The 27,348-nt window shown below is 51.8% G+C and overlaps 1 protein-coding gene and 1 long non-coding RNA gene across 6 annotated transcripts in view; both read left to right on the top strand.

The window, feature by feature from the left end:
• ASAP1 (ArfGAP with SH3 domain, ankyrin repeat and PH domain 1) overlaps positions 1-3,239 on the top strand; it is a 352,683-nt gene extending 349,444 nt beyond the window's left edge. For all 5 annotated transcript variants that reach the window (XM_058699088.1, XM_058699087.1, XM_058699086.1 and 2 more), the window contains one exon: positions 577-3,239. In XM_058699088.1, the coding sequence (XP_058555071.1) occupies positions 577-651 (75 nt within the window). In that variant the 3' untranslated portion in view covers positions 652-3,239. The remainder of the gene's footprint in view (positions 1-576) is intronic.
• Positions 3,240-8,199: 4,960 nt separating this feature from the next.
• Positions 8,200-27,087, top strand: LOC131494636 (uncharacterized). The gene is made up of 6 exons (XR_009253510.1): positions 8,200-9,703; positions 11,283-11,527; positions 16,547-17,083; positions 17,752-17,883; positions 22,664-22,849; positions 23,147-27,087. It is a non-coding gene; the product is annotated as an uncharacterized LOC131494636 (long non-coding RNA).
• Positions 27,088-27,348: the final 261 nt, after the last annotated feature.

The following is a 27,348-nucleotide window of genomic DNA, read 5'->3' as shown; positions in this document are numbered from 1 at the left end:
TCGTGACAGGATTCTCCTTCATGCAATTAATGGGGACCTAACTGAGCTAATTAGGAGGTTCTTGCTGGGCACTGTGGCTCACAGGCTCGGGCAGCAGACCGTAAAGTGACCCCAGGCCACCGTCCATCTCAGACCTTATCGGTCTCCTTCCCCCACAGCAGCCAGAACGAGCAGGTCTGGTCCGCAAGCCAGCCCTTTGCATCTGTGTGGGTTTTCGTGTAACCTCGCGAGGGTCCTGAGGAGAAAGGGTCCTTTAGCCCCATTTTTCAGACAAGGCTTAGCAAGGCTTGTGCGAGGAGGCTCAGCGGGAGAGCCAGTTGAGCGCCCTGGTTAAGAGCGCGGACCGTGGAGTCTGCAGCCCATGTGGGACCGCGGGCCCTGGGCGCGGACGCTCCCCTCCCTTGGGGCTGGCGTGCGGGCGCCGTGAGGTCCTGGAGAAGCGCTGAGCGTGTCCTACCTTCCTCTGTTATTGCTGCACGTAGTTTCTTGTCATTAGCGCCCTATAGCTCACCAGGTTGGGGGGCCACCCCAGGCCCGTGGGCCGCTGGCAGACTGACGACTCTTTTCTCCCCGCAGATCGGGCATATCGAAGGACAGCCTGAAAGGAAGGGGGTCTTTCCAGTGTCCTTTGTTCACATCCTGTCTGACTAGCAAAGAGCAGGACCTTGAGATTGTCCACATCTTCACGCAAGACTGCCGCCTCCACGTACTCCCGTGCACACGTGTATATAGCTGCTGTTACAGAACGAGGGACTCACTCCAGGGCCGCCTCAGGAGGGGAACGCAGTGTGTGTTGTAAATAGTCTGTGGTCTTCCGCCTTCGCCAGTATTAGGGTAGCCCTGGGACCCGGCGCGCCTTACTGGTTTGCCAAAGCCATCCCTGGCGTCTAGCACTTAACATCTCTATGCTGTTTTCCAAGCAGACAGACAGAAGCTGCTGGCTTCGCAAGGAGAAGTGGTCTCCAGCAGCCGTTGAAAGGCGTAGAATTGACTCGTGTTCCTAACAAAACAGTATTCTCCATTGTGTTACTGAAAACGCAACATTAGCAGAGAGGTGGGTTCTGTTCTCCAGGTGAAATTAGCTCCGTGACAGAACGGCCTGTAGCGGTCTGTGTACACGGTTCACAGCCACAAAAACCTACTTTGGTATTTATTACAGAGAAGTGCTCGGTTAAACGTAAGTGTTGCTCCTTCAGCAAAATAAAATACCGGCCCAAACCCTTTGGTGGCAGTTGACCGTCCCCACCGCCTCGGGCAGGCTAGGCGCGGTCGGTTTATCCTGTCTTACGGTGACGAGTGCCCGCCCCTGAGATATTACCTCATTATGCAGAAATAACATATCCTTCACGACTATTTTGACAAAAGCTTAAAACACATCTGGTGAAGTTCAACTTTCAGGAACCGAGGACCGCCAGGAAACATTAGCCTCTACATTATGCATGCATTTAGAAGCTTACCTGAAATCTGCCTTTTATAAAGGAACAGTACGGACAAGTTGAACTGTACATTTTTTAAACTTGATCGCCATTAAAGCAGAAATTACAAGGTTGCGACAATACCCGTTTCTAGTCAGTCATTTGGCCTTCTCAGAGCGTGAAGCTGCGTATCCCGTTATGAATTAGCATCCTCCCGATGTGTTAAAGCACCTGATACACCAGTTTAAATTCATTATTTTGTCAGTTTTGTCCTTGATCAATTTAAACCTGTAAAAGAGGATTCAAGAAGAATTTAACAGTCAGCCCTTCACACGGCTTCCCCCCGACCCCCCCCCCCATAGGATCCGGGTGCTGAAGCCAGCCTCCTGTTCCTCCGTGCTTTTGATGACACCCGAGGCGTAGGTGAGGCTTCCAGCCTTAAGCTGACTTCAGTAAACCCGTTCCCTTCAAGGCAGGTCGCGGCCAAGTGCTCGAACGCCGCCGTGAACCGGCGCTCTTCCCGCAGCGAGTCTCCCTCCGTGTTCTCTCCGTCCCAGTCGCGGCCATCAGGCCGCTGAGGGCGCCCTGCGCGCTCGGTCTTGTCCGTCGGTCTGGGTTCTGAAAAGAGCACGTTCTTTTCAGCGTTCCCCAGTCGGCGGGGCCGCCCTCCGGATTCCGAGGCCCGTGTGTCCTTGTGGCATCGCGTTTGCTTAAACCGCTTTGTTGGCAACAGCATAGAAAGCTGGTGTTTTTAAGCAGGGAACCTCGGCAGCGCGTGGCTTAGAAACGCTCGGTTCACAGACGCGCGCTCCCTCCCGCGCCCATGGGAAAAGCCCCCTGGACCACAGCGCTCAGGGAGTGGTAGGGAGCCCGGCTCTGCTGAAGGGATCGCCGCGAAAACTCCGAACACCCACCTCACAAAGAAACCTTGCGTGAACGCACCTGCACCGCGACTTCCCAGCTGTTCCTGGAAAGTGGTTTTGAGCAGTCGCTGGCCCGGCGGCCCCCGCGAGCCGCGCACAGCCCGCCTGCGTCAGGAGCCAGGCGGCTCACGGGGCCGTCGGCCCAGGAAGGCGCCGTCCCGAGTCACGGAGCGTCCTGGTTCATTCAAGTACGCGTTCCGAGTTGCACTGAAGAACCGTTCGTCTTCATGGCCTACGGTATTTTCAGCCGATCTCAAAATAAACTGGTTTTCTAAAAAACTCAAAACCTAGATGTCTAAAATTACACGGAGTCCTTGTCTGTTCTTTCTCCTCCTTCCACAGATGCAGTTGTTCCTTTGGGTTTTTTTCCGATACCTTCTGTGTTTTTCTTTCTGGTTTTTTGTTTTCCGTGAGGAATTTGCGTTCTGTCTAATCCAGCTTACCGCGAGACATAGGAAAGCTAGGGACAAGTACCTTTGGTGATCTTGGTCGAGTTTGAATCTTTGTTCTGAAACTCAGCGAGCCACTATCTGCAATTTTGTACATGATATAGTATTTTGAAGGTATGGAAACTTATGGGGAAAAAAAATAGTTAATTAGTTCTTTTTTCCCCCAGGGGGGAAAGTTACGTTCTGCAAATAGCCTGTGTCTTATTTTACTGTTGAACAGCAATTGCTATTTATTTTTTTATTGCCTAGAACTTCTACACGTTGTATAGGAACCCCGTAGTGCCGCTAGATAAATTCCAAACTCTCGTCTGGGTGTTACCACGAGGCATCAGTACACTTGTCATTTCACACGGAGTTAATGTGACCGTTTTTCAGTACTGTATGTGTTAATTTCTACTTTTTTTAATATTTAAAATTGCTTTTAAATAAACATATTCTCAGTTGATCCCAAACATCTGAAATCAAGCCATTTTGTGAGTCGTCCACTCTGTTCCATTCGGAGAGAATCAGGGCTCTTGCTTGGCTGTGCTTTGGGGCGGCGGGTGGGTGGGTAGATAACACGGCCATTCCTGTGTCAAAGCTTTGGAGACATAAAGATGTCCATCACTTTCCCGGGCTTACAAAACAAGTCCTCTGCATTTTGCCCACCCCCCCCCCCCCCACACCGCCGTTCCCACTCCCACCTCCATGCACCCACTTCTCCTTTTTATGTGCAGAGGGGAGAGCCCTGCCCCCCCAGCAAGAGGCACACACCTCTCAGCTTTACAGAGTTTAAAAAGGAGGGGGGTGCCTGGGTAGCTCGGTCAGTTGAGCGTCCGACTTCGGCTCAGGTCATGATCTCACAGTTTATGGGTTCGAGCCCCGCGTCGGGCTCTGTGCCAACAGCCTGGAGCCTGCTTTGGATTCTGTGTCTCCCTGTCTCTCTGCCCCTCCTCTGCTCATGCTCTGTCTCTCTCTGTCTCAAAAATAAATAAAACATTAAAAAAAATTAAAAAGGAGGCCCAGAAAGCCTCACTGCCCTGCAGGACATGCCGTGGCTGGTAAACAACCGAGTCTGGGTCCAAGTGAGTGGTTCTGGCCCCGGTGCCGTCCTAGGATCCATCGCAGCGTTCCAGCCTGGAAGCAGAGGTGGAAAACGGCTGGAGGCGACAACACTGAACACTCTCGAGTGTTGGCCTGGCATTCCTTCGGGTTCCTCGTTGGTGGAGGTTAGTGCCTATCACACACCTAGACCAGATAAAGCCTACAGACGGTGCTGACGGGGAAGATGGGCTTCGGTGTGGACACCAGTGACTATCAGGCTATTTCTGGGACAGGCTAATGTAATTATCCGGATAGTTCAGGCAAAGGGGAAGCCGGCTTTCTCTCGAATCAGTGCTGCAGTGGTTACATCGGTTCTATATTGTTTTAAACCTGGTAGGTGTCTGTCTGAAATTAACGGACTTGCCCCCTCGGAGGCAGCCCCTCCAGGATGCTGCGAGCTGCCTCGGACATTCCTCCCCCAGTGACGCCAGAAACCAGAGGAACTCTGATCTCCTTGCCTTCGGCCCTTGGAACACTAGATGGTTGATGAGCCTGTGTTTCCCGTATGCGCATTCAGTCTCCTGTGCAGCGAGAATCCTCTTGGGGCACATCTTCAGATGAGGAAATCTGCGCATGGGGCTGAAGGGACTTGCTCAAGGTCACTGATGGCAGCAGGGCGAGCCCAGGTCCCTGTGGCCTCGGCACCAGCCGCCTCCCACCCCCACTCGCTGCCCTACTCGTTTCTCCTCTTCCCCAATCCTAGATCTTCGTTCCAGAATGTGGCCTGCGTGGATAGTGGAGACGGTAATTCTAATTCAACCTCTCCTGTTTTGCCCCCTCCCCACTGCGTGTGTCCTCGCCCACCCGGGCTGGTATCTGACCTTTCCAGGTCTCAGCATGTAGGTAACTCAGGGCCGAGGGGCTCCCCTCTCTGCAGCTGACCATGTGCTCACTCGCACAGCCCCACGGTGGGGGACACGTTGAGTCCGGCCTGTCCAGCAGCAGCCTGGGCTGGAGGGGAGGTTGCCTTACCTTAAATATCCGAGCTCGTACATTCCCCAGGTAGGTATTCTCTGTGTGTCGAGACGATGCCAGCCCTGTAGTTGCAAAGACAAACCCCAAAGCTCTGTCCCTGAGAAGCCCTCGGGGGGAGGGGGACAGAGAAGCACTGATGACCGTGGGGCCCACCCGGTGGGGGGCGTCCCCGGGGCCCTCAGTCTGCGCTCCTGCTACAGGCCCGCACTGACCGAGAGGGTGAAAGGCACAGAGCTCGCATGGAGGCTGGCGGGAGAGCGATGCTCCCCTGCAACGGCTGGAGCAGCCCCCCCCCCCCAAGTAACAGGTGCACCCGCCTGCCCCAGTGACCGCTCACCTGCACTGAGGCCCTGGGGCACGGCCAGACTCACCTCTGTAGCACCAGGAACCTGGCCTGGTCTCCTCCCCTCTTTAAAGACGAGCAGGCTGCAGCTTAGGGAGGTCAAGTCGTAACTGGCCAAGACTCAAGTTGCTACCAAAGGGCGGGGACCAGACTTGAGCCCTGAGGTCAGGGCCCGTGTGGCCACCAGCCATGACCCCGCGCTGCCTGTGTGCTGCTAGTACACTCCCTGGCTGCCATTTCTGAAGGGAACTTGGGTCAATGCCACCCCACCCCCAGCCTTCTATGGACAGGTTAGCCCCACAGGCAGGGGTGAACCACGAAGTGCAATGAAGTAGGCGGATCCAAGGGCCCTGCGGGGGAGTATTCCTTAGATCTGCTCTGCAGCGGGAGCCAGGGGTGGGGCCGGCACGCTGGGGGGGGGGGGGGGGGGGGCCTGGTGCGCATAAAAGTGACCGGAAGGCAACAGTGAGCAAGCCAGTGTATATCTGTGAGCACAGCAGCCCCGTGTGCAAACATTGAAACACTTAAGCTCCTGAAAACAGGAATTAAAGCTCAGATAAACACAGCTGTTTTGCAAAAACCTTACCCCACAGCAAACCCTAGGCAGAGGCTCAGGAGGCCAAAACTCTGACCTGCAAAACCGCCTGGGGAGAAAGCTTGCCGGTGGGCAAGCTTCTGTGGGCAGAATTTTAGGTGTTGCTTCACAGGTCCAAGTGGATCTCAGAATAAGCCTTCCGCACGCTGAAAATACGTTAGGGGCAGGTTCTCAGGCTGGGTGGCTATCATCATCAGGGCGGGCGGGGAGAGGGGGCTTCAGTATTCGAGTCAGACTCCGGGGCCCTGTGCCTGGAGATTCGGGGTCGTTCTGAGCCTGCATCTAGCCGGCATCCACAGGTGATTCCCACGCACCAACCGGGGGCGCGGTCCCCGTCATCCTCAAAAACGACAGGAACTTGAAACCCCACTTTCCCCAGGGACAGGTGAGAAATCAGAACCACAAATGTGCGCAAAGCTCGACACGCAGTTGGTCCTTGCTAGGCATCCCTTGAGTGAGTGAACGCAGGAACCCGGCAAAGGCACTGGCCGTTGGGGGAGGGGGAGGGTCACGTTAGCAGGGGAAGCATCGTGCTTTCAAGGGCGTGGGGAGCACCCACCCCAGCGAGGGCCAAGGCCAGGGAGCCTCTGATCCACATTTGCTCTGCCCACTTGCACTGCATACTGCTGACTCCCACCCAGTAAACAGGCGGCTTGACAATGGACCTCTTTTTATGGCGCACTAAGCCTCAGAACAAAGATTCACAAGAATGCATTGTCCAAATGTGCAAGCTTCGTTCCTGCTCAGCTGGAACCACTTAGAAAACTCAGACGCCAGGACTCCCCTGGCCTGCCCTGCCGCCTGTACCAGCAGGGATCTCGTTTCACGGCTCCAGAGAGAAAGCTCTAGAGGTGACAGAGCAACAGGTGTATATGCCGCCTTTCCTGCTTTCCCTTCCAGGCTAGTGTCGGCGGCCTGGGGTTCACTTTCCCGCCTGAAGCCAAGGCCTGGTCTGCTCCGTGCCAAAGTGGAAGGTGCTGGGGTGGCGGGCCAGCTTGCAAGGAGAGGGAAGATAAGGCAGGAGGCAGAAAATAGGAACAGAGTGAAAGTGAGATCGGCTGAGAATCTGTCTACCGAAGCTGAACTTGCCCCTGGACCCGTAGACTCCCCGGGAGAAATGCGTGCTCGTGCTGGCCGAAAGAATAGAGTGTCCTTAGCAGGACTATTATAACGGTAGAAACCTAGAAACTGCCCAAATGTCCATCAACGGTGCAACGGCCGTGTAACCTGGGGATTCATCGCACCATGTGATGAGGATGATCATTATACAGACAATAGAGGTGAATGTCCCAGGGTCGAGTGCAGGACGCCAGACTCTAAATTAGAGTTCACCTTCGATTCTACCTAACAAAAAGAAACAACGTATCCGTGCGGTTACAAGTCGGAATCGTGGTTGCCCAAAGGGAATCCTGCAGGGGACGCTGGGGGACAGACTTCGGGGTACAGATCCTATTCTATTTGTTCCTCGGGGTGCAGCTCACACGCTTCTTCACTTTGTGAAAATTCACTGAGCTGTTCACTTCTGATACGTGCGCTTTCTTCATGAGTTATTCTCAGTGGCATGCTGATAAATGTGTAGCCAGCTCTCAAAAAAGTAAAATATTTAGAAGCCCTTATCTGTAGCATCTCCCAATTCTGGCAGTGTGAGTGTCTCTAGCACGGCTGATTACAAACTGCTAATGTGATGCCCCTGAATGCCAGGTCGGGAAAAGAGGCGCAGATTGTCTAGTCCATCCTTGCAAATTGGGTTGAGCCAGCTCCAGGGGTCTGCTGGTTGTACTTCAACAAAAGTTTTTTGTTTTGCTTTGCTTTGTTTTGTTTTGTTTTAAAGGAAGCCTGGGGCGCCTGGCTGGTCGGTAAAGCCTGTGACTCTCGATCTCGGGGTTGTGAGTTCAATCCCCACAATGGGCATGGAGCCCATTTAAAATAAAGGTTAAAGGGGCGCCTGGGTGGCTCAGTCGGTTAAGCATCCGACTTCAGCTCAGGTCACGATTTCTCGGTCCGTGAGCTCGAGCCCCGCGTCGGGCTCTGGGCTGATGGCTCAGAGCCTGGAGCCTGCTTCAGATTCTGTGTCTCCCTCTCTCTCTGCCCCTCCCCCGTTCATGCTCTGTCTCTCTCTGTCTCAAAAATAAATAAACGTTTAAAAAAAATAAAATAAAATAAAGGTTAAAAATAATAATAAAGGGGCACCTGGGTGGCTCCCTTGGTTAAGTGTCTGACTCTTGATTTCAGCTCAGGTCATGATCTCACAGTTTGTGGGTTCGAGCTCCGCATCGGGCTCTGTGCTGACAGCTTGGAGCCTGGAGCCTGCTTCGGATTCTCTGTCTCCCTCTCTCTCTGCCCCTCCCCTGCTCACACTTTCTCTCTTTCCTTCTCTCTCTCTCTCTCTCTCTCTCTCCTCCTCCTCCTCCTCTCAAAAATAAACATTAAAATTTTTTTAATTAAAATAATAATAATTAAAATTAAAAGCTAAGTCTGCTCGAATGCGAAGGTGAGCCCTTGATGACCTCGCTACCTGCTTAACATCTGTCACCTACCTCCCCACCTCTCTTCTTTTTTAAACATGCAACAGCTTGGGGCGCCTGGCTGGCTCAGTTCGTAGAGCATGTGACTCTCGATCTTGGGGTCGTGAGTTTGAGCCCCGTGTTGGGTGTAGAGATTACTTAAATAAAACTCAAACATATAACAGCTTCATTGCAATATAAGTCACAGATCATACAGTTTGCCCATTTAAAATGTACATTTCGATGGTGTTTAGTGTATTCCCAGAATTGTACAACCATCACCACACTTAACTTTAGAACATTTCATCACCCCAAGAAGAAACCCCGTATCCGTTAGTCACTCCCCATTTCCCTTCAGCTCTTGACAATTGGTAATTTACTTCCAGTCTATATAGGTTGGTCTCCTTTACACCTTTCATATAAATGGAATCATAAAATATATGGTTCTCTCTGGCTTCTTCTACTTAGCATAATGTTTTCAGGGGTCATCCATGTTGTCCAATATATCAGTATTTCATTTCTTTTCATTGCCAGGTAATATTCCACCCTATGGATGTACTTTGCTTTGTTTATCCGTTGATGAGCCTTTGGATGGTGTCCCCTGTTTGGACCGTTTTGAATAACGCTGCTGTGAACATTTGTGTGTCAGGTCTTGTGTGGGCATATGTTTTCATTTCTCATCCCTAAGAGTGGACATGCTGGGTCATGGGTATCACTGTGTGTGACCATGTGAGGAGCTTCGGACTGATTTCCACGGCGGCGCCCTGTGTTACACCCCCACCAGCGGTCCGTGAGGACTTCCTGTTTCTCCACGTCCTCGACAACACTGTTTATTATCTGTCTTTTTTATGAGAGCCTGCCACGTGGGGTTGGAGTGGTGTCTCATTGTGGTTTTGATCTGCGTTCCCCTGATGACTAACGCCATGGATCGTCTTTTCATGTGCTTCCCGGCCACGTGTAAGTCTGCTACAGAGAAGGCTACATAGTAACCTTTCCCCGGGTTAAAATGGGGATTGTCTTTTCGTTACTGACTTGTAGGAGGTTTATTTGTTTGAGAGAGAAAGAGAGTGAGCAGGGGAGGGGCAAAGGGACGGAGAGAGAGAATCCCAAGCAGGTAGCCCTTCATCAGCACAGAGCCAGACTCGGGCTCGATCCCACGAACTGCGAGATCATGACCTGAGCTGAAATCCAGAGTCAGACACTCAACCAACTGAGCCACCCAGACACCCCTACAGGAGTTCTTTATATATACTACATACAAATCCCTTATCAAAGATATGATTCACAAAACTTGTCTTTCCTTCTGTGGGTGGTCTTTTCCTCCCACTCTTGGACGTGAACGTGTCTTCAAGAAGGTGGAACTTTCAGGAGTCACAAACTCTGAAGCCTTCAAAGCCGGGAAAATAACCTAAATATGTGAGGTGACCTTTGGGATTTCTCTGGTAATACTGTTGTCCAGACTAAACTAAGCATTTCTACAGCCTCTAGAAGCAGAGCTACGGGCTTTGGAGTCTCTGGCCCTGGGTTTGAGGCTGCGTGCCTCCCTCACAGCTGAGCGAACGTGGGCCAGTCAGCCTGCCCCTCAGCCCTTAGTTTGCTTGTCCCTGAAGCGTGAACACCCCCACCACCCTCGCAAAATGGACAGAGGACAGACAACTTGGAACACTTCACGATAAACCCTCCTGAATAATGTGTCTCTACATGCCACTTTGATAAATATATTTTTTAATATAAGACCTGCATCTGGTCTGGTATCAGTTATTGGATCCATAAATAATTCCTCTCTCCCCGATATTTACACCAAAGAGCCTGTCACAGCTCCCTCAACCCTCTACTTTCAGATCATTCTTTTTTTTTTTTTTAATTTTGTTTATTTTTGAGAGAGACAGAGAGAGAGAATGCAAGCAGGGGAGGGGCAAAGAGAGAGGGGGACAGAGGATCCGAAGCAGGCTCTTAGCTGTCAGCACAGAGCCCCATGCGGGGCTTGAACCCGCCAAGCGCGAGATCCACGAACCTCAAGATCATGACCTGAGCCAAAGTGAGACGCTCAGTTGACCGAGCCACCGAGGCGCCCCTGCTTTTCATTCTTATTTCCTCAGGGGCCAACAGGAGTGTTTCTCAGCTTCTTGGGCCAAAAAGAACTTTACCAACATTTGAAACCAAAAGAAAGTGTTCTTTTGCTCTCCTTTCCAGAGGAAACCCTTCTGGCCCCTGTAAGGGTTTCTCGGTCTCCCCCACAGCACCACCCCCACCGCACAGAGGGGGAGCCCCTCGGGGAGTCTTGGGCCTGGTGCCTGCACCTTGCAGCCCTCACCCTGACGCCCCCCCCTCCCCCACCCTGCAGCCGGCGTGCCCCAGACGACGTCAGCTTGCACAGCTGCCTGGGGAGCAGGGGGCAGGGGGCAGGGGCCGCGGTCTCGGGTCCTGGAGGATCAGGCCTGGTGGTTCCGAAGCCAGACTTTCTTTCACACACAGCTTTCCTCGGGGGGCATGGACACATTGCTGAAGGTTGAGCTGTGAGTTTAAAAATAAAAATGAAACTCTGGTACAAGTTCCTCATCTCTGCCCCCTTGGGCTCTTAACGGTCAAGTCACTCCCTTCAGTGAGTCAGGCTGGGAAATGCTGATATCACCTCGGTCAGAGAATCCTCCCTGCAGGGCAGGCTTCCCGAGGCTCAGACCTGCTCCCTGGCACCGTGATCGTGACCGGAAGGCCCGACCAGCGGCCAGGAGGTCCTCTAGGGGCCAAGCAGAGAGCAGGGGCCCCGCTGCCCCGCGCTTTGCCCTCTGCGGGCTTTGTTTTCCCCTCTCCTCACCCCCGCGGGGACTCACTCTTGAGCCTGAGAAGCACAAGCCCTGCACCCCGGGGCTCTGAGTCAGCAGGTGGGGCCCAGGACCCCGCCCTCTGACCAGATCCACCCAGGTGGTTCGACGCTGCTCACGGACCGTCCCCTGAAACTAACACTGATATATTTTCCCTTTTCTTGTTTAATCAGAGCAACACGAGACTAGGAAAGCATGGATGGAAATGGCCTGGGGCCCGGCTGCTAGGCTGAGAGCTCCCTTCCAGCCCCAGCGGCTGCCCGGCCCCCTCCACTCACCGATACCCCCCACCCTACCCCAGGGGCTCTGGCACCTCCAGGGCCCAGGCCGCCGCCCAGATGTGAAGGTCCTACTAGGCACCAGCTGTATCTGCCCTCCTCTTGCTCCCGGTAGCTCTAAGCACATCGTGGGGCCTCAGGTAACAACTTCTCTGGGTTTTTTTCTTTTCTTTATTTTTTTTTTTAATGTTTATTCATTTTTGAGAGACAAAGACAGACAGAGTGCAGGCAGGGGAAGAACAGAGAGAGAGGGAGACACAGAATCCACAGCAGGCTCCAGGCTCCGAGCTGTCAGCACAGAGCCCTTCACAGGGCTCGAACCCATGAACCGCGAGATCATGACCTGAGCCAAAGTCAGATGCCCAGCTGAACCACCCAGGCGCCCCCTCAGGTAACATCTTTAAGGAGGGAGAACAAGAAGCCTGACCCCAGCCCCCCAAAATTATGCCAAGAGAAGAATGACAAGAAGCAAAAACAACCTAGTCCCAGCTCTCGAAATCAGATCCAGTTGGCACCATTATGAACACGGTTCTGCTCACGCTCACGTTCTGCTCACGCTCACGGTTCTGCTCACGGTTCTGCTCCTGTCCAGTCAGGAGGGGGTGGGGGGCAGCAGGGGCAAGAAGAATAGGAGACACCTCCTGATCAGCACTGCAGAACCCAGGAGGGCGGAGCCTGGGTCCGTCCTTGCTTAACTCCAACCGATGGGATGAACCTGAGCGGGCCTTTTCCCTTCTCCATTTTAGCTTCTTGGTCTCTGCAGCAGGGAGTACATAGCTTTGCCTGTCCTGGAGCCACCGGGAGTGTGTGCTTGTCTGTGCGTGTGCATACGTGCACATGTGTGCTCTTGCTGCAGACTGGTGTCCTTCCCAAATCCCTGTGTTGAGATCCTAACCCCCAGGGTGAGGGTATTTGGAGGTGGGCCCTTTGGGGGTGCTTAGGTCAGGAGGATGGAGCCCTCATGAGTGGGGTCAGTGCCCTTGTAAGAGAGGCCCCACAGAGCTCCCTCAGTCGTCTTCCACATGAGGACACAGCAAGCGACCCCCCCTCCAGAAGCAGACCCCCACCACACACCAGATTCGCTGGTGCCTCCATCTTGGACGTCCTATCCGCTAAGGAAAAATAAATAACAAGAAATAAATCTTGGGGCACCTGGGTGGCTCAGTCGGCCAGGCGTCTGACTCTTGATTTCGGTTCAGGTCATGATCTCTCCGTTCGTGGGATCGAGCCCCATGTCAGGGTCTGTGCTGACAACACAGAGCCTGCTTGGGGTCCTCTCTCTCCCTCTCTCTGCCCCTCCCCTGCTCGAGCACATGCTCTCGCACTGTCACTCTCTCTCTCTTTCTCTCTCAAAATAAATAAACTTGAAAAAAAAAAGAGGGGCGCCTGGGTAGCTCAGTCACTTAAGCACCCAGCTCTTGATTTCAGCTCAGGTCAGGATCTCACAGTTCATGGGTTCATGCCCTGCGTCGGGCCCTACGCTGACAGTGCAGAGCCCGCTTGGGATTCTCTCCCCCTCACTCTGCCCCCCTCCCCTGCTCGCTCTCACTGTCTCTCTGAAAATAAATAAATATACTTAAAAAGGATTGTTTTTAAAAGAAAGAAATCTCTGCTGTTTTAAACCACTCAGTCTATGGTAATGTGTTATAGATGAAGACAGTTCGTGTGTGTGCATATGTGTATGTGTGTGCATATGTGCATGTGTGTGTGTGTGTATGTGTGAGCATGTGCATGCATATGTGTGTGTGCATGCGGATGTGCTTATATTAGGCTCCGAGCATGGTGAATCACTGTTCTGTTAGATGAGGTGATTTTTCCCCTTGCCATGACCTTCTGGAACGTGTACAGTCTCTTGCCTTCCGGCCTGCTCTGCCATAATGAATCACTGCAGGAACTAGCAAGCTCTGTCTCCACTCCCGTGAGCCCCAGTTAGCTCCCCCTCTTGTGCCCTGAGGACGCTGGTCAGAGCCGCAGGATGCTGAGCTCCAGGCTGCAGAAAGTATCTGGTCCTGGGCCCTTCCAGGGCCCGTCTGCCCTCAAGGGCTTCAGGCACCGGCCAAGGAGAAGGCGGCCGTGGGATCCCCCTGGTCCGGGGAGATGAGAGTGGCCTGGACTCCCCAAGAACATGTGCACTCAGAAGGAGCCCTCCCTGATCCTGGGTATCTCTGGCCCGAGGAGGCCAAGCGACTTGCCCACACATTGATTAAACACTTAGCATTTTTCAGGCACTTAAAATATCCTACTGTGTTTTAGCCTCAAAGTAAGTGTTTAAAATAAATCCTGTTATTATTTCCACTTTACAGATGGGGCCCCTGGGGCTTTCGAGGGGGTAGTTTCCTAGTGCTGCCATCACAAATGACCACAAACACAGTAGTTTACAACACAAACTCATTCTCCCATCATTCCAGATGTCAGAATTCTAAAATCAAGGGGCGCCTGGGTGGCTCAGTTGGTTAAGCGTCTGACTTCAGCTCAGGTCACGATCTGACGGTTCGAGGGGTCGAGCCCCGCGTCGGGCTCTGTGCTGACAGCCTACTTCGGATTCTGTGTCCCCCCTCTCTCTCTGCCCCTCCCCTGCTCAAGCTCTGTTTTTCTCTCTCTCTCTCTCTCTCAAAAATAAATAAACATTAAAGAATACAAAAATAAAAAAGTCTAAAATCAAGGTGCTGGCCCGGCTGTGTTCCTTCTGGAAACTTCAGGGGAGAATCCATGTCCTTGGTTTTTTTCAGTTTGAAGAGGCTCCTTGCGTTTCTCTGGCCGGTGGCCCCCTCTCCTTTCTCCAAAGCGTGTGGCTCCAACCTCTGGTTACGTGGTCACATCTTTTTCTTCCATTGACCCTCTCACAGTCCTGTATAATTATTGTGATGACATTGGGCCCACCCGGACCATCCGGAATAATCTCCTGATCTCAAAATCCTTAATCACAGCTGCAAAGTCCCTTTTGCCAAGGAAGGTAACCTGCTCACACGTCCCGGGAATAAGGACATGGATGTCTTTGGGTGGCGGTGGGGAGGCGGGGGGGGGGGGGGGGTTATTCTATGACCGAGAGCTTAAAGGACTTTCCCAAAGTCACTCAGCTGGAGAACAGTCTGGGTCGGGTGGCGTCCAGGGGCTTGCTTCCTCAAACCACTGTGACCACATGCTTGTCATCTGTGGCCACACCCAGCAGCTCTCCCACGAGCAGGGCTTGCACCTGGCTCTGCCCTTGACAGGTTCCCCTGCCCGACACTCCCCAGCCGGGGGCAAGGGTCGGCCCAGCCAGGAGTGGACAGGGAGGGCGACCCCCCCCAGGAATCTCAGCCTTGCCCACCAGGCCTCCAGGTCTTTAATGTCCTTCCAGTTTGAGGCAATGTCTCCTCGTGCCTGGTCGCCCATCTTCCTAGACTGATAGATACCTAGGCCTCTTTCTGGTCACCATCCCTTCTCTCAAAAAAGCATTTACCGGGTACCTACTATGTGCCGGGACCCCGGGACACAGAGGAAAATCACCACCAATCATGCTTATGTGAACACTTAGGGTCAAATCCACGAAGCAAATGTCCACAATACTTACATAAAGAAGTTTCCGGGAGGGTGGCAGCCTAAGTTATAATAATCCTTTTGGCAATACATAAGAGGCACAAAAAGTATTAATATGCCAACCCAAACTCCAACTCTTGGGAATTTTCCCTGAGAAAAATACAAGATTTATACCATTCTGTAATTTAAAAAAATACACGTGACTAGTTAATTATGGTACCTCCACCAAAAAAAATATGTAGCCACAGGAAAGAACCACAGAACACACAAACATGCTTACTGTATGATGGCTTCAGAGCATAACCTAACACGCAGCAACAGGGCACTAATTTACAAAGCTAAGGTGCATCCAGACAAGGGAACGCTAACAGCCGTGAAAAAGAAGACGGAAATCCTGCCGCGTGTCAAAAGAGAAAGATCTCCGTTACATATGCGGTTTAGACGTGGAAAAATTCTGGAGAGATCTGAGATTTGAGTGCCACTGTTCTGAGGTCAGAACTGTATGTCTGCAGCCTTATACATGTATAATATATATAATTATATATATACACATATATACATATATTATAATATATATACATATATACATGCATATATTTACATATATACATGCATATATTTACATGTGTGTGTGTGTGTGTGTGTGCATGTGTGTAACTGGTGGAGACAAGTCTTAACCACTTTGGAATAAACCACTTTGGAAAGTGTGTAATAGTTTTAATAAGTTTGAAGTTACATTTATCTACCTATGACCCAGCCGCTTCAGTCTTGGATACAAATGAGATTCTTTCCTACGTGAGCACAAGGAGGCAGGGAAAAGAACATCCCTGCAAAAGCCCCGTTTAAAAGAGCAAAATATTCGAATAATGCAGATGTCATCTGCATGGCCCAGATGATCGTGGTCACGTTATACAGTGGAATACTTACAAAGTGTTGATAAATTCTTAGAACGAGTTAACCAGTTTTTCTAGGTGTCATTCTACTACCTAGAAAATGATCCATTCTGGGGCCCCTGGGCAGCTCAGTTGGTTGAGCGTCTGACTCTTGATTTTGGCTCAGGTCATGATCTAATGGTTCATGGGATCAAGCCCCATGCTGGGCTCTGCGCGGACAGTGTGGAGCCTGCTTGGGATTCTCACTCTCCCTCTCCCTCTCTCTGCCCCTTCACCACTTGTGCTCTCTCTCTCTCTTTCTCAAAATAAACAAATAAAGGAGTATTTAAAAAAAGAAAATGACCTGTTCTCATGGAGCCTGCACGGTAACAGAGGGTTGGAGAGACAGAAAGACTACTGGCTTTCCACGTGGTGGTAATGAACCACTGTGAATCACTCCATGAACAGACCAGGGCTACATGTAGCCACATGAATCGCACTGAGCAAAAAAGAAAAGTGCAGAAGGATTCATACAAAATGCAACCACTTGTGCAAAGTTTTAAAAATCCACAAAGGTCTACATATTGTCTATGCATGGGCAGTGATGAAAGATGAGTGCAGAATAACGGTGATCCCACAGGACGGGTGGGGGAAGGGCTCGTCCCGTCTCTTTCCTCCCAAAGAAAAGGAAAGAGAGAAGGAAGGAGAGATGGCAGGAAGGAAGAGAGAGATCTGACGCAACCAGGGCACAATGTGGACATATTGCAGAGCACGTGGCAAGTCGCCCTGGGGCTGGCCCTGGAAGGAAGGGTGTGACCTGCCAGGGTTTGGTGGCAAGAAGAGGGAAGCACATTTCTGGAGGGAGAAGCTGCCTCAACAGACAGGGCACCTTTCTACCATCATGCCGAAACGCTTTCACCACTGCGAAGAAGCGAACACCCAAGCTGTTTTTCTCTCCCGGACGTAAGCTGTGGGCAGGATGGCCTCCCCTCTGTCCTCCTCCACACCGGGCTCACCTTCACCTCGATTCTCCCTCGTTCCCCCTCCTGTTTGTGACATTTCCGCCAGAGGTTGGGCAGAAAGTATATGGGGTCCTCCTGCGAAGCCCAGCTGCCCAGCCTCTGCGCAAACGCCCCCGGCCCTGGGGACTGAGGAATGTCTTCTGTCTTATGAGTTCTTCCAAGACACATTTAACAGAGCACCTGCTGGGTGCCAGGCCCTGTTCTGTGTGCTCAGGAATCAGACAAACAAGATCTCCATTTTCTTGAAATTTACATCCAGTGGGAGGAAACAGAAAACTCATAGGTAAGGTAGTATCTGATAAGTGCCCTGTAGAATATCCAACAAGATAGTCTGAGACTGACCAGCGTCCCTTGGGAATCCCACCGGACTTTAGAGACTTCTTGCTTTTCCCTCAATGAGGCTTAAAGTGAACTTTTGACTATCCCCCCCAAAAGTAAAAATCTGTTTTAGGCTTATGATTCTCTTTCACTGAAAAAAGAGGGGATTCGGGTTAAAACAGTTTCCTGACTGGTAGTTGTTGGAAAGAATCGCTTTGCTCTCTGTCCCTCTGAAATACCATTGGTGTGCCAGGAATGTGACTTGTATGAGCATTCTCCGGTGACAATGCCTGTTCCTTGCCTGTTCTTGCCACGATTAGTTGGTAACAACTCTTGCAGGAATGAGCCAGCTCTCTCTCACCAGTCAGGTGATGCACCCAAAGATTTACTTTTTTAATCTGTAAAACAGGGGCGCCTGGCTGGCTCAGTTGGAGGAAAATGCCACTCTTGATTTCAGGGACATGAGTTTGAGTGTAGAGATTACTTAAATACATTTAAACTGTGAAAACAAAAACATCACGGGGAACTATGATGATTATAGGAGTGTATCTCACTCTTTCTTTTTAAAGGCATTTTTTTTTTCCCTTTTAAGGATAAAAGGTGTGGAAAGAATCATTCGCTCTTTCTTTCCAGAAATACTTTGTGAGCTCTGTTCTGTGCAGACCACGGTGTTTGGTGCTGGGCAGGGAGATGATGGAAGAACTTCCTGCATTCAGAGTTTCCTGACCATTGGCCCCCAGATGGTCACAGGGCGCGACAAAAAGGGTAAGTGCCTGAGAGGTGCTGTGCAATGGAGTTCAGGGCGGAACAGGGATTCCTTCCTGGGGCAGCCATTGCCCACTCCATGGGGCGGGGCTCTAGAGGATAGGAAGGATCCTCAAAGGAGCAGAGGCTGGGGGCTGGGGCGAGGAAGGGGGTATGACCCTCTCTAGCCCCTCCAAAATCACTGTCCTTGCAACCCGCTGTCCGATGTCTGAAACGGTATTTTCTCTTGTTATTTTTTTCCCCAAATATTTTAAGGCTGGTGAATAAATCCAGCTCTTGTTATCCCGTCTTACTTAGAAGCCCCCCCCAATCTGTTTTTTATCTGTAAAGCCTCTTCCTATTGGTGATCCCTACTGTCCTGTCAATGTGGTCACCCAGTGACTAGATTACTAGGTACCCGAGGGTGAATTTTCCAGAGTGACTTCTGGTAACAGTAGAGACAGGTTTAAGGCCCGGAGACCAAGTTCAAGTCCAGCTCCTGCTACTAAATAAACGACTTTGGGCATGCCACTTGGACTCCGGCCTCCGTTTTGTTTCCAGATGGCATAAGGCTGCCTGCCTCACCTTCGGGGAACAGAGTTTGAAGGTGAAGGAAAATGTGTATAAAATGCCTTTGTGAGCTCTAAAGTCCCACGGGGTTGTAAGGCCTCTATCAGCCATTCGTACAGGCCTCCCCCACCTCGGTCGACACGGGTGAGTTGCCCACCTCAGAGCCGGCAGGGGTGGGTGACCTTGCTAGGAGCTGCTGGCAGCAGTGAAGGTCGGGTGAGAGGGGGGCAAGGCTTGTTGTAGGGCCCAGTGTTTCTCAAACCCAGCGTGCCTTGGACCCACTCAGCTAAGGTCATCAACGTGCAGGTTCCGGGGCCCAGGCACCCTATCAGACTAGAATATGTAGGGGTGAGGCCCGGAAATCCGCATTTTCCACAAGTCCTCCAGAGGATTCTGGCGTAAGTGGCTCTGGGACCGTGCTTTTTTTGTTTAAATTGTTTCTTTTGGGGGCACCTGGGTGGCTCAGTCGATTGAGCATCCGACTTCAGCTCAGGTCATGATCTCGCCGTCTGTGGGTTCGGGCCCCCGCATGGGGCTCTGTGCTGACGGCTCCGAGCCTGGAGCCTGCTTCGGATTCCGTGTCTCCCTCTCTCTCTGCCCCTCCCCACCCGTGCTCTGTCTCTCTCTCTCTCCCAAAGATAAATAAACATTAAAAAAAAATTTAAAAAAAAAAAAAAAAGAACATAGGATTGAGAGTCTGGAGAGTTGGGCTTTAGTCCTGTCTCTCACGTGCTCTGCGACCTTCTGTAAGTCACTCAGATTCTCCATGATTCGGTTTCCTCACGTGCAAAGGGAAGAGTGCTGCCCTGTCTTCATCTCAGGACTGTGAAGTGACATCACAGGAGACGAGGGCTATGGAAACCCTTTGAAATGTAGGAAGCGCTGAGCTTCTGAAACACAGTCCCAGGGAAAATGGAAATACAGCCTGCGAGCAAGGCAGACTTGAAAGCCATGCAGAGGCAGCTGGGGCCTCAGGGAGAGCCTGGGGCAAGGACGTCTTGACCGGAGCAGGCCAGGGGGGCATCCTTGGGGAGGCAGGGCGAGTCCTACGCGTGGGTCAGAGGAGGCCAGGGCAAGGGTGGGAACTGAACCTGGAGGGAGGGAGGGAGGGAGGGAGGTGAGGGAGGAGACTTCCACACCACAGGGGAAGGGGTGAGGCCAGAGGAGCCAGGACACAAACCACAGGGGTGCAGTTCACATGGGGCACCTGGGTGGCCTGGTCGGTTAGGCATCTGACTCTTGCTCTCAGCTCAGATCATGATCTCATGGTCCCGTGAGATGGAGCCCCAAGTGGTGCTCTGGGCCGAGAGCCCAGAGCCTGCTTGGGATTCTCTCTCTCTCTCTCTCTCTCTCTCTGCCCCACCCCTGTTCACATGCACTCATGCTCTGTCTCTCTCTCTCTCAAAATAAAATAAGTAAATTAAAAAAAAAAACAACATTGGGGCACCTGGGTAGCTCGCTTGGTTGAACGTGTGACTCTTGATTTTGGCTCAGGTCATGACCTCACGGTTCATGGGACGGAACCCTGTGTTGGGCTCTGTGTTGACAGCGCGGAGTCTGCTTGGGATGGTCTCTGCCTCTCTGCCCCTCCCCGCTCACGGGCTTTCTCTCTCTCTCTCTCTCTCTCAGAAATAAAATACATAACATTACAAAAGTAAAGAAAACATAAAACGTAAAAACAGTTCATTTAACCCTAAAAACACCAGATTGATGCGATAGCTCATGTTCCCAGTTTCCTTGGCCCCAGAAAGGGTAATCAACTGGCCAAAGTCACACAGCGAGGAGGAGGCTGAACCAGTATCTCCATCCAGTTATTGTGGCTCCTAATCACTTTGCTGGCTCTCTGTGGCAAAGAGAGAGAGTAAAGGTTAGGACAGCGGTTCTTCTGGAGAAGGAGGGACAGAAGGGGAACGAGAAGGGTCTGCAGAGAGCCCCAAGGCTGTTATGTTTGGGGCTTTTTTAAAAAAGCATCTGCACGAATATGACTGAATCCGTTTGCGAGGGCTGTCATAGCAAAGTACCGAGGACTGGGTGGCTTAAACGGCAGAAATTTCTTTTCTGGCAATCCCAGAGGCTGTTCTTTCCCGCAGCCTCTCTCCCTGCCTCGTAGTCGAAGATGCCTTCATACAATCTTCACTCCGTACGTGTCTGTGTCCTAATTTCCTCTTGTAAGGACGCCATTCATAGTAGATTACAGCCCATCCCTGTGACCTCATTTTAACTCAATCATCTCTTTCAAGACCCTTGTCTCCAAAAAACAATCACATTCTCGGGAGTAGGGGGTAAGACTTCAGCGTATGAATTTGGGGGCGGGGGCCCGTAAATAATGGCCGAATAAGAAGATAGGACGGAGCTGGTGGCGGGTACGTGGGTACAGTGCTCCACATTGCTTTGTATGCATAAAATATTTCAGAATTAAAAAGTCAGTGTGATCGATTACAATACCGCACTTAGTAATGATGAGGCACGCTGGGTGGGAAGGGGAAAAAGTCCCCGAGAAATGGCCACGTGCAGCCTCACTGCGGTCCAGAGCCGGCTTCTCAGGCTGCGCCCTAAAAGCACTTGGAGACCTTTGAGAGCACTCTGAAGTCTGAGCCCCACCCAAAATCAATGAACTCAGAACCTTGGGCTGAGGCTCACATCTTGGAGGGCAAACAGGTTCCCCAGGTGTGTCCAACATGCACGGGGGCTGAGAACCGCTGCTCTAAGTCGGTGGGTGGCTCGCAAACTAGCTTCTGCGGAATCACCTGGAGGACTTGTTAAACCCAGGGCGCTGGGCCCCGCCTCTGAGTCGGAGTCAGTCTGGGGCAGGGCGGAGACCTGCCGTTCTCGTCCATTCCCAGGGGCTGCTGCTCCAAAGACCATCTCTGGAGAAGACGGCTCTGAGCGGGTGCACAGCTGCAACCTGCGGCCAGACACCTGCTGTTTGGGGAGCACGGGGTTTTGTAAAGATGGGAAGGTGAATGCCACACTCTCCCCATCACCCCAGTCTCCACTGCTCCCTATCGCTTGGTGGGGGGGGGCTTTCTCTGCAAGAGGGGGAGGGTCTGCAGAGAAGCTCCTCTCGGCCGGTGAAACCCGTCAGGCAAGGTCAGTGTGACATCAGTATCTATCTGTTCCCCACTCCTCCGTCCATTTCTTATTCCGCACACCTTTATTCGGCACTAATCATGTTTCGGGTACCGTGCTAAGGGCTGGGCCCGCAACGCCGAATAAGACATAGTATCTGGCCTGGAGGAAATGACACTGAAGGAGAAACAGTAGTTTCTCTTTGCCGACTCTCCTGTGTGGGTTTCAGGCTGTCGGTGCCTGGCCGGTCCATTTAAAGCTCTGTGGGATTGACATTCTCTCATATACGCGAACGAGGAAGCAAGATTCAACAGGGTGGATATGGTGTAATTGCAACTATATTAAAATAAAATGCATTTTATTTTTTTTAACGTTTTTATTTATTTTTGAGACAGAGAGAGACAGAGCATGAACGGGGGAGGGGCAGAGAGAGAGGGAGACACAGAATCTGAAACAGGCTCCAGGCTCCGAGCGGTCGGCACAGAGCCCGACGCGGGGCTCGAACTCACGGACAGCGAGATAGTGACCTGAGCTGAAGTCAGACACTTAACCGACTGAGCCACCCAGGCGCCCCATAAAATGCATTTTAAAAAGAGACACAATACGGGGCGCCTGGGTGGCTCAGTCGGTTGAGCGTCCGTCTGACTTCAGCTCAGGTCATGATCTCACGGTCTGTGAGTTCGAGCCCCGCGTCGGGCTCTGGGCTGACAGGTCGGAGCCTGGAACCTGCTTCGGATTCTGTCTCCCTCTCTCTGCCCCTCCCCTGCTCATGCTCTCTCTCTGTCTCTCTCTCTCTCTGTCAAAAATAAACACTAAAAAAATTAAAAAAAAAAAAAAAAAAAAGAGACACAATACGTGAAGATGTTAAGAAAGGGCAGTTCCAGGGTTGACCCTGGAAGGGGCATCGTGGGTGGGTTTCGCTTCATTTCTTACACTTTTCTCCGGCGTTTCTATAATTAGCACCCCTACTTTCACCATTAGAAAGAATAACTCATATAAACACCCTCTCCTCCCTGTGTGTGTCTGGACGAGGCTGTGTGTGTGTGTGTGTGTGTGCTCACGCACGTGTGTCTGCACATCTGTGCTTGTGGTCCAGCGTGGAGAGACGTTTTATGCTTAGAGAAATTACTCATATTAAATTGAGCGAATGGTTTTATTTCAGTGTGGTCAGACGGGGGACATTTGATGCCTCGCCGACCGTTTTGCGGATACAAGATCACCCCTCCACAGGACAGAATTTTTCTAGAGCAACGAGCGCTGACCCATTTGCATGGCAATGCACTTGAAAGTAACTGCTTCTCAGTGATGTCGCCATGACAAATCACATTTCCCAGCGTTTTGTGCGGACGTAGGTTCTTGGAGAGTGGGAAAGGCTGTCTGCCCCCTCCACTAAACGACCCCAGGGAATTTGCTGGATTTTGACTCTGCTCTCTTGCCCTCGGTGGTAACTGTCACCTCCTAACATACAGTGACAGGTGACATGCCATGCATTCTCTTCCCTCACCTCCTGTGAGATGCGGGGGAGACCTGGAGGAGCGGAGAGGGACCGGGGCTGACTCTGCCTTGCTTCAGTCCCCTCCCCACTGCCAAACACCAACTGTGTACCGGGCACAGGCAGGTGCGAAATTCGTTTGTGTTCTTGCAGGTCGCCAGAGTCTAGATAGTGGTTTCTAGAGCCCCCCCGAAGAATGTTGATTCGCTCCCCGCCGCGGACCCAGGTTTCGGAAGATTTTGTGACCACAAGCTGCCACGTGTTTCTGCACCCTCCAGGTGAAATCCTACCTACACTATCCCACTCAGTCCCCACGGCAGTGCGACGATGGGCATGTCATCGTCACCCCACGTTATGTAAGCAGGAAACACAAGGCACAGCGAGGCTTAAGACTTTGCCCAGGGCCCTGCAGCTGCTCAGAGTCGGGATCTGAATTCAGGCCTCTCAGACTCCACCCTGAGCTTTGCTATGACGCCACGCTCTTTTGTCTTTTCGAAATGAAGTCATGATAGAAACCAAAATGCTAATACCCAAACTGCATTATTCAATACGAATTGCCTTTACTTCCAATTGTTAAAGAATCGCCTATACAAACTGGCCGCGCAGAGGGCGTTCTGGGCCCTGTCGCTCCGATTCTGACAGCTGGTTCATTGGTGCAGCCCTGTGCTGGATGTTGTGAAATGTTGAAAATACGCTAAAGGTCTTGCTCACCGGCTCCCCCCAACCCCAGCTGGTTCCCCTCCCCACTTCCTCCCTCTCTTCCTTCCTCCCATCCCTTCCTTCTTCCCTCCCTCCCTCCTTCCCTCCTTCTTTCCTTCCTAGTTTTTAAAATTCAGGTGAAAATCTCATAACCTATAGCTAACCATTTTAAAGTGAACAGTTTAGTGGCGTTTACTACATTCACTATGTTGGGCAACCACCACCTCCACCTAGTTCCACAATTTTCATCACCCCAAAAGGAAACTTAGCGTCCATTAAGCGATTACTGCTCATTGTGCCAGTGCCTGGAAACCATCATTCACCAGCTTTTGAAGCCTGGGCTCCGCGTGCCCAGGTTAGGATCTCTGTTCCAGCCTCTCTGTCTACCTTCCTGAGTGAAATCCCTCAATCGGAAGGGGCTGCCTGAGCCACCTGCAACCCCCTTCCCCACGGCCCTCCTGCAATTCCAGGACAGCGGCCCCTAGTGACTTCGGGCTGTGAGACTCCTCTCTGAAGCCCACCAGTTCTGAATGGCCAGAGGTACAGGAACCCTGTAGCCCCGTGGGATGTGGAATCTACTCGATTACAAAATACTAACCAGCAGGACAAGAACAGGGTTGCCGTGTCTCCTTTCACTTTCTGTTACTTTCCACACGCAATAGCTTTTACTCTTGTGAAAAACCAGATGCTCGGTGGGGAGATACATATTAAAAAAAAATGATGCTTTTTAAAATTTTATTTATTTTGAGAGAGAGAGCGAGCGAGCATGGGGAAGGGGCAGATAGAGAGAGAGAGAGAGAGAGAGAGAGGGAGAGAGAGCCCCAAGCAGACTCCGCACTGTCAGCACAGAGCCCAATGCAACTCACGAACGGTAAGATCACGACCTGAGATGAAATCAAGAGTCAGATGCTCAAGCGACTGAGCCACCCAGGCACCCCGGGAAATGCACCCTTTTGACGGGCTTTTGCATATATGATGGAAGGAGCCAGCTATTTTGCTCGAAGGATGTGTGGACAGCACGTGCTATGGGAGAATAGGATACTGAGGTTGCGAGCAAAATGTGCCTGCTGTTTTAGAGCCGAGAAAGCATTACAAATTCATGATCTCATGCACATTTCTCAAACAGAAGATAATGTTCTTATTCCCATTTTACAGATGAGGAAATTCAAGGAGTCAGAAGCTAATTGACTTGCCCAAAGCTGCACAGCTGGAAATTGCAGGCAGGCCTTCCTGACTCCAAAATCAGTGCCCTTTTCAGGACACCAAATATTATGGGCTGACTGCTGGTGTTTCCCCACAATACATAGGTTGAAACCTAATCCCCAACGTGATGGTGTTGGGAGGTGGGGCCTCTGGGAGGGATTCCCTCGTGAGAGTGGAGACTTCATCAATGGGATTAGTGCCCTTGTGAAACAGACCCCAAGGCCCCCAGCGGATTTGGTGACTGGTGAGGGAGGGCCCACTCTCTGGGTCATAGCCTTCTTCGGTGTGTCCTCACATGACATAGGTTTTTATCCCCAGGTTTCCATTTGCTTGAATTTGTCACATCTGTCAGGACCTGACCGATGAGCAAGATCAAAGGCCAGAATCATCCTCTTAGCCTTGCTGTATCCAGTGAGTGGAGACACATATGAGTCGGACTCCTCATCTTAGACATCTCTGAATTCCGTGGAGTGCAGGTGAAGCGTGATCCAGCCCCTGCACACACCTTCACTTATTCCTCCCTGCCTCCTGACGCCCCACACTACACCCTATGTTACATTCACTCCAAACCGTTTGAAGTTCCGAAGCATGCCAGAAAATTCTTTACCCCTATGCCTTTCATCATTATTGTGATAATTATGACAATGCTGATACTGTTCTCCTGGGTCTTACTAATGTGCTGGGTTCTACACATGTGCTGTTTCACTTAAATCCCCCTCCCCAACTCATGAAGCTGTCATTGTCAATCCCACTTAACAAATGAGCAAACTGAGGGTCAGGGTGAAGAGCTGGGCTTTGGAGCCAGACAATCTGGGTTCATGCCCAGCTCCACTGCTATCTAATTAGTCTGACCTTGGGCGAATTCCATCTGTCTCCCAGCTCCAGTATCTTGCGTAACACTGAGCATGATGAAGCTGCCTCGTGGGGCTGTTCTGAGAATTAAATTAGATGGGCACGGCGTTTGGCAACTGGTTAGAACTTCAAAAATGTTCGGAATTATTAATGCCCACTTCGTAAGTGGCCAAGAAAGAAACTGACTCAGCTCAGCTCTGATTCCGACCCCTTGGCTTCTCAAGTTGCTAGTTCAGGACCCAGCTGTGTCCCCTCTGCTCCACCACGGCAAGGTGGGCTTCACTGCCTTTCTTTAGAGATGAGGGCACTGATGCTCAGGCAAGGTTCCAGGTGCTTCTTTTTCACTTGGCCTAAATGCCTCTCAGAACTTCTAGGAAGAGTTTTATGATCTCCTTCTGTCCTCTCTGTGGCTCCCTCCCTTCCAAGTTGAACAAACACCCTTCCCCCTCAGTCTCCTCCATACTGGGTCGTCTGGGCTGCTTTCCTGCAGATCCAGGGCCAGGAGTCCCTTCAAGTCCTGTTGGAATCAGATCTTCTCACCGCCCCCCACCCCCACCCCCAGCACTGGGCCTGGGTAAGGGAAAGGGTTCAGACCTCTTTGTAGAAGAAACCAACGGGTTATAATCAGGTAAGTCAACACCTGATAGTATTTGGGCACATCCCAGCCCCCAACAACACATCCAGGATGTCTGGAGGTGGAGGGTGGAAAGACAGTGAAGGATTTTGATGTAACTCTTGATGCCCTGCTAGAGGTCAGTGCAAAGATACTTTAAAGAACACTGTCTATATTCCTGAGAAATGTGGCAGAATTTCAAGACAATGATAGGATGGGCTTGAGGGCGGGAGGAGCAAGGCAGAGGGAAGAAGACTGTCCGTTCCCCATGCGTGTTGTGTTGTTACACGGAGAAAAATGCCTTCACTGCCATTACAGAGGAGGGGAAAGATGGGGCCTCCGTAAGATCCGACGCTGGAATTACAGACAGGAGCTTTCTGGGAATTCCTATACTAAAAGTCCTTGGAGAGCCAGCTACTCATGGTGGCACAGGCACCCGAGTCCCTCCCCTGATCCTGCTTTATTTTTCCTCATAGCACCTGGCACCTCCAGACACATCAGATATTTGCTTGTTGTCTGTCCCCTTGCCTCCCAGGCCGGAATTTTGTCCGGGTTCCCAGTTGTGTCCCCAGGGCCTAGAACAGTCCTGGCACTTAGTAGGCCCTGGCACTTAGTAGGCCCTCAATAAGTATCTGTTGGAGGCCTAATGTCTTGAACGCACACGCTGTCACCGACCCCGCTGCGAGGTGGGCCGGGAGGGATTGGCATCATTCCCAAGCACAGGGGCGGGGGGGGGGGGGGGGGGGGGGGGAGCGGACCCAGGGGGCAGGAACCCGGCTGGCCTCAAGGTCGGGAGGTCGGCGCTGGAGCCCGAACCCTGACCGATAGGCCTAGGCCGTGACCTTGGGCCAGCCCTGCGCCTCCGGGGGCTTGGGGTTTCCACGTCTGGGTCAGCGGGGCGTCGAGCCCCCCACCCCCACCCCCCGCCCGCGCGCCCCGCGCAGCGGCTCGCCCGCCCGCTGTGACTTGCCCAAGGTCACCCCGCCGC

The sequence above is a fragment of the Neofelis nebulosa genome, chromosome 14 (assembly GCF_028018385.1).
Source record: "Neofelis nebulosa isolate mNeoNeb1 chromosome 14, mNeoNeb1.pri, whole genome shotgun sequence".
Taxonomy (NCBI): domain Eukaryota; kingdom Metazoa; phylum Chordata; class Mammalia; order Carnivora; family Felidae; genus Neofelis; species Neofelis nebulosa.
The sequence above is the reverse complement of the archived record's forward strand: the minus strand, read 5'-3'. Positions and strand labels throughout refer to the sequence as shown.